Source organism: Atheta coriaria, unplaced genomic scaffold (genome assembly GCF_025399875.1).
Source record: "Atheta coriaria isolate IRGN ID8LTWV9N9 unplaced genomic scaffold, Caltech_Dcor_3.1 hic_scaffold_8_pilon, whole genome shotgun sequence".
NCBI classification, from domain to species: domain Eukaryota; kingdom Metazoa; phylum Arthropoda; class Insecta; order Coleoptera; family Staphylinidae; genus Dalotia; species Dalotia coriaria.
Window position 1 is genome coordinate 4924892 of NW_027045450.1, and position 8636 is coordinate 4933527.

Below are 8636 nucleotides of genomic sequence, written 5' to 3' on the forward strand. Positions count from 1 at the left end.
AAAATAACAAAATTCAGTTCACAAAAACCTAAATTTCCAGGTGAAATTGCTGAGGTGATTATAAATGGTAAACCACTTCCCATTTTCAACAAAATGACATCATGCGTAGGCAACCCAATAAACACCGCATGTATACACGATGTTGAATATCACCAACATAAAGAAAATACAGGCAGAAAACAAAATATACATCGGTGAGGAATTTAAATAAAAAAAGGATAAAAACTCAAAGTTCCAGAATGCTGACAATAACCACTTTAACACTTGATTTCAAAGTGGTACACCGATGTGAGTGGATGGATACTAACTGACGTTACTTAACGTAACCTCAATGTACGAGTAGCGCCACGCGTTGTTGCCAAGACTGACATGTACATAGAAATAGCAAATAGTTTTGCAACGGCGCGTTGAGCAATAGCCAGAATGCTGATGAGACATAATAAATAATAAATTATTGCCAGTTTTAATCCGTATTTCATTTATTCTAACCTAACATAACCTAAATTAAATATTTTGATATTTAACATACAGAATAATACTGAAGAGTTTAGTTGCAATCTATTTTGAAGATTTTTAATCATAAATTGCTTTCTTTTCTTTCTTTTAATTTGTTTATCAATATCACAACACAGTATCAAGAGTATTCAAGGAATTCAAGAAGCTTTCATCTCGTGTGCACCACTGCACTAATTCTTCTATCGTCACAACGCCATCTTTATTCGAATCAATCAACTGAAACAAACATTTTGTAGAATAAAATATTTGATTTTTATTAGAAGAAAGTGTTTACGTGGAATATTTTATCGACATGTTCTTTAGCACTGCCATTCTCTACAGAGGGTTGCGTAGATCTTCCCATCATCTCGTAAATGCTGGAGACGACGTCGACCATTTCGTTTTTTGAGATTAATCCGTCACCGTCCAAGTCGTAGAGGCCAAACACCCACTGGAGTTTTTCCTGTACGCTGCCTCTGGATACTTTTGATAAGATGTCTAAAAAATTCTACGGAACGCTGCATAAATATGCGATTTATTAAAAGATATTGAAATTTATGCACCTCGAAATTGATTTTTTCCGTGTTTTTCTGTTTCATCGTGTTGAAAACGTAATGGGCATAATTTGTAGCATCTAAAATACATTTTATAAAATTTATTTTTTAAAAAAATATGTTTTTCTACTTCCATCTTTAAATTGAAAGTTTTCACACGGATTTTAGACACAAAAAGTGGTACTTTATACACGGATGGTCAAAGCCGTGACTAAAGTACTTTAGTCACAGACTTTAGCCACGAAACGCATTTTACTTGATTTTTCATTGAAAAAAATAGTTTTTCTTATTTTTTTTTAATTTTCAGTGTAAAAGACCAAAAAATAAGTGTTTTCCGACAGTAAATACCAGATATTGAAACACGGATGGCCATGGCCGTGACTAAAGTACTTTATATCCTTATAACCTTACATTTACTAGTAGTGTAATAGAGTGGAAGTAGAAAAAATAATGTAAGCATCATGTGGCTAAACGTGATTAAACACACGATTAATTAAACGTTTGCTACACTCGTTTTTAATCATTCTGGGGACAAAAACTCCCTTTTAGCCACTTGATGCTTAAAATACTTTTTTTAATATTTTTACCTCCTTGCGGAAAAAATTGTGCGAAAATATGTTTGAAAGCTTCTTCATCAACAGTTCCACTAGGACATTCCTAAAATTATTCAAATTTATTAAAATTACATTAAATATTATAATATTTTTTATTATTCTTACTTGTTTAAACCCTCTGTACATCAACTGAATCTCTTTCCGCGTAAATTTAGTTTTGGAACACAAATTCTGCAGTTTTTCAGGCCGGTATCGTATCGGGAAATTAAAGAGGTCGCTGTCATCATCTAAAAACATGTTTTTTTAGTTTTTAATTTTCAATTTTTATGAAAAATATTGCTAGATATTAATATGCATGATGTGTTGTATGAGTCTATTAGTAAAATTGTTTATTCTCTCGCGGTGAATTTACTGGCATTGAATGCCTCGCTGTTCGGTTATTCTGCTATGTAACTGCGTATTAGTGTTTGTGTGTTTACTTTTGTCTAAAATGTTTACATTCAGAAGCTTTGTAAGCTTTGGAAGCAACCGCTAGTACACATTTCAATTTACGCCTGTAGAAAATTCACGTAAGAGAAAATTTTATGTAAAATTTTCAAAAAATTAAAAAATTATTAAAATAAAAAAAAAATTTAAAAAATTAAGAAAAATTAAATATAATTTAATAAAAATAAATATTTATATACTGAGTGTTTCCATTAATTTTAAATGAATTAAAATTTTATTTTGGTGTTTATTTGGTTGCATACACATTAAACGTGACGTACATGCACTGAATGTCCAACCAATCAGTGAGTATCATCAGTAGGCGGAGCATAAATACACTTAACACTGCATAAATCAATAATTTCTTCTTTTTACTATTACTACGAATTTCCTCTGAGGTTACTAATGTTTGTTTCGATCATTATGCTACTTCCGAAATCGATGATTACGATATTAATATTTAAGTGCTACAACACGCATCAAATAGATCTACAAGTACTCGTATTACCACCGGGAATAAAAAAACGACTTTCCTATTTTTACCTCAATTCTAATGCTTCCTGACCGACGCAAATAATTACTAATCGATAAAAACATGTCACACACTACGTAAATTTCACTTAGACATCAAATAAAAAAAATTCTTCTTTTTTCATCAAAATTTATTTTGTTTCTCGCATTTTAAATTCTATTCAATTAGAAATCATCCATGTCCATGTCCCGGGAAGGTGTACAAGAAAAGGGCCGGTTTGTAAACGTAAAATTTACGATCACGCTCGTTCACCCTTGGATAAATTGGGGCGGGCTGTCGCGCAGCGTCGAAAGACAATTGACTCGGATGTAAATTACGACACGCGACGCGAATACAAAAAAAAACAATACAAAGCGTGTGTGCCTGACAAAAAGACAAAAGCATGTATTTACGTATTAATATTTAGGCCACGATTGCTACAGGTTGTTTTGTTATCAATAATTTACTCAATTTTAAAACAAAAAAATAAAAAAATTGTTCTCCTTGATGCGCATGCGCAATAAAACCTATAAATATTTATTTATCCACTAGATTAATCCATCCCCTATTAAACACGAAACGAATTACAGCCTGCGTGCCCGTGGAAAGCAATTAAATTTAATTTTTGGTTTCGATCGTTCGCGGTTCGTTGGAGTTTAATCAGAGCGCTGCAATTGCTCGCTCGCCACGTCTTCTTTAATTATTCAAGCGGCCATCGGCTGATAACCATCGCGAAGGGGAATAGGGACTCGACGTTATCACTATATAGATTGCTATTGAAAAAAAATTAAAAATCGATTGCGGTGTGATTACTTTTTTGATTGAAAATAAATAAAAAATTGAATTGATTATGATGGATGTGATGTGATGTTGAAATAAAAAATGTGTAAATATTTGACTTACCCATGATGCATGGAATGTCAGAAGATGCAGGCGTTTGTTTACATCGTCAGCGCGGTGGAAATTCAGGAGCGAGTCGAGTGGTCACGGTGCGCGTCGTCGAGTAACTGAGGCGTTGGTGGCGTCGCGACGCCAAGCCGCACACACATTTTGAAATACTCTACGCAGGCTTACGAGTACAATAACAACGGAAATGATAAATATTGCTCCGCCTATTTAATACATTTTGATTCGTTGATTTAATACGCATGCGCAGGGGCAACCAATAGAGTGACAGGAAATAGGCGGAGCTTATTTGAAAAAAATTTGAAAATATTTGATTTTTTTGCTGGGAAATGCAATTTGTAAGCACTTATTGTGTTCATGGGCATTTGTACACATTCGAAACTAATTTGCAAACAAAACAAACACGATTAATTATTGCTGCGAGAAGTCAAATAACCACTCGCCGGTTGTAAATGGCGGCTACAGTTTTCGGGCGCACAGTGGGCAAACATCAACCCGCAAACACGAATCGAGCTCCTCGTTTTCGCTCTGTTTGTTTCATTTTTTAATTTGCGGCGCGGTCTTGTTAAATAAACGCCGAGACAAGGGTCGTCATCAAAATTCAGTGAGTGCTATACAAATAAGTTTAAATTGTCAAATTATAAATTAAAAATAATGTATAATAATCATTTAAATATTGAATGAAAATTTTGTGTTTTTTTTGTTTTTTTTTGTTTTTGTTGGGTTTGTGAGTATCGTAGATTAGCTGATAAAAGAAAATATTAACAAAGCGGTGAATTTGTAGGAATGTAGTCAGTAACATCGAGAAATAATTTACGACGCATTTACTAAAAGTGTCACCCGAAGCGATTTATTTCCGGCGGTACATTAGGCACCGTGAATTGCCTGGAATGGCCGTTGCTTTCCGTGTGAGGGAAAGTTGTGTTCGCTTCGATTTACAGATTTACACAAACCTGCAATGGTACGCCGAGTGGAACTCAAATTTTGGAGATGTTTTCTGGTCAATTTGTGGTTATGTTTTTTAGTATCAATAGAGTAAAAGTGAAAATTTATATTATAGTAAAATTATGGCAGTTATTCTCACACTATGTTAGTATAAATAATAATAACGTTAAAAAGGTTAGGAATCATAGGTTAAAGTGGTTTCCTGCTCCGCCTAGTATGGCTGAGTAAACCGCGCATGCGCACTAATGCGTACTCATACTACTCAGTAGGTATAATAAACAGTTGCGGTAAGATTTAAAGTGCGGTATTGAGCAATAACTTATACTAATAAAACATTGAAATTATTTGTTGTTAAGAACGCATAGTGTAAGTAAATATTTAAATCTATTACCAGACTTAAATTTAATTTATTGATCTTTTAATTACCTTACATAATTAACCTAAAAAAACAATATCTATATATCTATCTATCTACTTCTACATTTTTATTTTCTCAACTAATAACAAATGTTAGTAACTGCATTCCATGTAAGACAGATAATTTACACTTAATACACTCTCCTTTAATAGGGTAACGCACATGGCTAGATGGCGTCGTAAAGTTATATAATCCAGAGGTTAAGATGTTTCATTTTCGCAAGTCGCAGAATTACCAACTGAAAGTAGAAAATAAATTAACTACCATAAACGTTCACAAAAAGTTTAATACAAGAATATAATAAAATATATACAAAGTGTTCAAAATATTAAAATAAAAAACAAATAAATTTAATATACATAAACATCATAAATAAATCTAAAAACAATAAAATAATTAAATAAAATTTAAGCTATTTAAAAATTAAAAGACATATTGCTTAAAATTAAAAACTTAAAAAAATTTAAAAAATTAAAATATTCTTTTTACCAAAATTTTAATATTTTTTTAATGATTCAAGATAAAACAAAAATTCTAATTTTATTTAAAACTAGATTAAAAACATTATCCACTGATATATAAATATTATCAAAAAATTAAAAATTTGTGCATGAAAAACACAAAACAAAAAAAATACTTTTAACCTCTTAATATTCTCTTAACATCCTGTATATTATGTTGATCCTGTAAAAGTAAATAGATAGCATACTCAAAACTAAAATTAAGTCAATTCGTTCGCTCCAAACCCGACCAAGCACCGTCACTTATTAAACGTCAATGTTCTTTTTTCCGGTTTTCCGCTTTTCCACTTTTTTGTTTTTCCGCCGCTGTCCAATGTCCATCCCTTGTTGAGTCAGCAGTGTTATTTATCAACCTCGTGAAGTTTTTTCAAGTACGGCTCGTACTCTTTTTTCGCCTAGAATAATAATTATCAACATTAATTAAAAAACTATCAAAAACATCTCAATTTATTTCATCTCCACGACCCTTCTCAACCCTTATTATTACTTATATAATTTAGCGCCTATATTTAGCAACTAATGGGACGTGCAATTATAGCAATGACGGTCGGCGTTAATTATGCCCCTTTCAACCCCTAAATTAACCCTTTGGAGTGAAATATTCCAGCGCTTACTTGTACTTCAAAATCGTCGTCGATGTCGTTACGCTGCCCACCGTACACATTACCATTGCCATTTGCATACGTCCACTGGTTATAACCTAGCAGCGCAGTGGCGCCACCTGTATGGGCAGTTTGACTTCGCATACCACGGTAGTACCCAGCTAGTTTTAGTGAATCGTAGGGTGGATGCGGCTGGGGGTGATAACGGAGGTTGGGCGTAATTGGCACCTGCACTGGTTCTCTAATCACGTACGTCGTGTCCAACGTGGGGGGCGTGTGATAATGATATCTTCCCTCCGGTGCTACGTAACGATCTTCTTCAGGTGCAGGTACCTTGAAATAATCATTATATTGCTTGGTAAGCGAAGTCGTTATTTTATTTTTTTAATGTTTAAAAATGTAATTAGGAGGAGGTTAGTGGTGCCATCTATTTTCATTAAAAAAATATTTTCGGGTTTTTATTTGGCAAATTCTTCAATAAATCTTATAATTTTAATGAAAATAGTTAATACTGCACATTAACGCCATCTATATATGTATTATATAATTATAATTATGATTAAATCAATATTTTAACTTTCAACCCTTATTTTACACCCTTTTTGATATTTTTATACAACAAAAAGTATTCTATTATCTTTTCCAAGGTCAAAACTATCTCTATACCAAAATTGATCAAAATTGGTTAAATGGTTTTGACGTGAAAGCGAAACAAACACACTTATATTCATACTAGCTTTAACCCGCGGCTTCGCTCGCGAATATCTAAAATAATGAAGTTGCTTCCGTACGCGTCTGTAGTCACAGAAGAAGTAACAATGAAGTAGAATGGCGGGAAGTTTAAAATGGCTGAAAGTATAGTCTATGGAAGTATAGTGTACAGTCTCCATAGTGTAGTCAATTGGATTTGATGTTGACGTAGCTGTCGGTAATACAGTGTGATAATACAGTGTGATGGTACTATAGTACTTAGGTTTGAGCTTCATTGCTGGAATGCTAGATGGCGTTAAAGTAGTCAAATAGCCAGATGCAGAGGTATTATTGGCTAAACTATTTCTTTATTTTATTTAAAAAATAATTTTTTTATTAAATAAACAGTAGCCTATAACCATTCGGGGACCACTAAGAATATGTGTACAAATTTTCATGATGATCGGTTAAGTAGTTTTTGCGTGAAAGTGTAACAAACATCAGGACTTTCGCATTTATAATATTAGTAGGGATTATTGGTTACAATTTACTTAAATTAACATTTAAGTCTATTTTTTTACCTGCATTGTTTTAATATGTTGATGACTCTTTGGTGATTTATCCGAGTGATGTTCCAGGTAAATTCCGGAAGTGCTGTAAATCCCACGAGCATTCAACTGATTAAGTGCTAAACGATCCCGTTGAAAGGCTGCTTCCGGTACCTTTCCACCCATGTGTGGTGATAACTGCTCTCTGAATAATTGTCTTTTCTAAAATAAAATAAAAAATAAAATTTTAAACTAAAAAATGTATTTTTATCATTTTTTATGTTATTAGTTAAACATAAGTTGTGCAAGACGGTGAAAATTGTACTGCATTGTATTGCGCACGCGGTCGGTCATTTCCTAGTTCATTACTGCGATTACAGCAAGCAGCGCGAAGAAAGAGAATAAAGAGAATGTGCATCCGACAGACGAGGCGTGAGACATGAGCCATGGCGAAACGAAACGAGGCGGTTACGTCCTCAGCAAACACCGGCCGCACACTTTCCGACCGATTCGATCATTTCCAATATTCCAGCCTAACACAATATTCGCGGCATGACCGGAGTCAATTTAAGTTGAGCAGAATGATGGCAAAAGTATGCGGTAGGCAGTAAAACGCACGAATGAAAGTGCTCTTTTGTTATTCTACTTATATTTTAGTTTTTATTCTTATGTATTTCCTTATTCATAAATTCATAAATCACACAATTGTAAAAAATATATTTAAAGGTCGTTGAAGTGTGGTTATGTTGGATTGTAGTTTAGAGGTAATAATTTAATGTCAATTTAATGGATAATTTCCTAATTTGCGGTGTAAAAAATAATAATTATTGATATTTTGTTTATTTTGTGTTTATTTCATCAATAATATTAGCAATTTTATTTAATAATGATGGGAAATGTTAATAATGTTTTTAACGCCATCTGAATTCAAATTATGTAACTATAACTATGATTGAATCACTATATAAACTTTCATCCCTTATTTAACACCCTTTAAGGCATAATTTTAAATATTTTAATAGTTATTATCCCTTTCGGGTCAAAGACAAATCCAACAAATCATTGATAATCAAAATCTGTCCAACCGTTCTTGAGTTATAAGTGTTGTAACTAACAAAACATTAAAATTCAAAAATATTGGGTAAAAAATCAAAAATAATCAAAAATTTTGAACTTTAACTTAAAATATTTATTCCTCCTGACAAAATTATTAATAATTCTTTATTATTTAACAAATTTTCAAAACTTACTTTTATTGATTTTCCAAAAACTGAAACACACATCACCAAAATAAATATTTTTACTCGCCACATTATTTAATTAAACTAAAACATGAACTAATAAAACGGTGTTTTCACTGAGTACTAATCACAAGCGCCTATGATGATGATGATGATGATGATGAC

At 32.5% G+C, this 8636-nt stretch overlaps 3 protein-coding genes across 6 annotated transcripts in view; 1 reads left to right on the forward strand and 2 right to left on the reverse strand.

Annotated features, from left to right (window-relative positions):
* LOC135797369 (agrin-like) overlaps positions 1-467 on the forward strand; it is a 33824-nt gene extending 33357 nt beyond the window's left edge. For all 4 annotated transcript variants that reach the window (XM_065309722.1, XM_065309720.1, XM_065309723.1 and 1 more), the window contains one exon: positions 41-467. In XM_065309722.1, the coding sequence (XP_065165794.1) occupies positions 41-198 (158 nt within the window). In that variant the 3' untranslated portion in view covers positions 199-467. The remainder of the gene's footprint in view (positions 1-40) is intronic.
* Positions 462-3641, reverse strand: LOC135797371 (Kv channel-interacting protein 4-like). Its single transcript, XM_065309724.1, has 6 exons — positions 3504-3641; positions 1769-1890; positions 1637-1706; positions 1059-1129; positions 791-1003; positions 462-732 (listed from the first exon to the last, which is right to left on the reverse strand). Exons 1-6 carry the CDS (start codon positions 3505-3507, stop codon positions 622-624), a joined length of 591 nt encoding a protein of 196 aa, XP_065165796.1. The 5' UTR covers positions 3508-3641; the 3' UTR covers positions 462-621.
* A 1750-nt stretch (positions 3642-5391) lies between these two features.
* LOC135797135 (uncharacterized) lies at positions 5392-8636 on the reverse strand. Its single transcript, XM_065309346.1, has 4 exons — positions 8481-8636; positions 7264-7452; positions 6005-6325; positions 5392-5785 (listed from the first exon to the last, which is right to left on the reverse strand). Exons 1-4 carry the CDS (start codon positions 8541-8543, stop codon positions 5732-5734), a joined length of 627 nt encoding a protein of 208 aa, XP_065165418.1. The 5' UTR covers positions 8544-8636; the 3' UTR covers positions 5392-5731.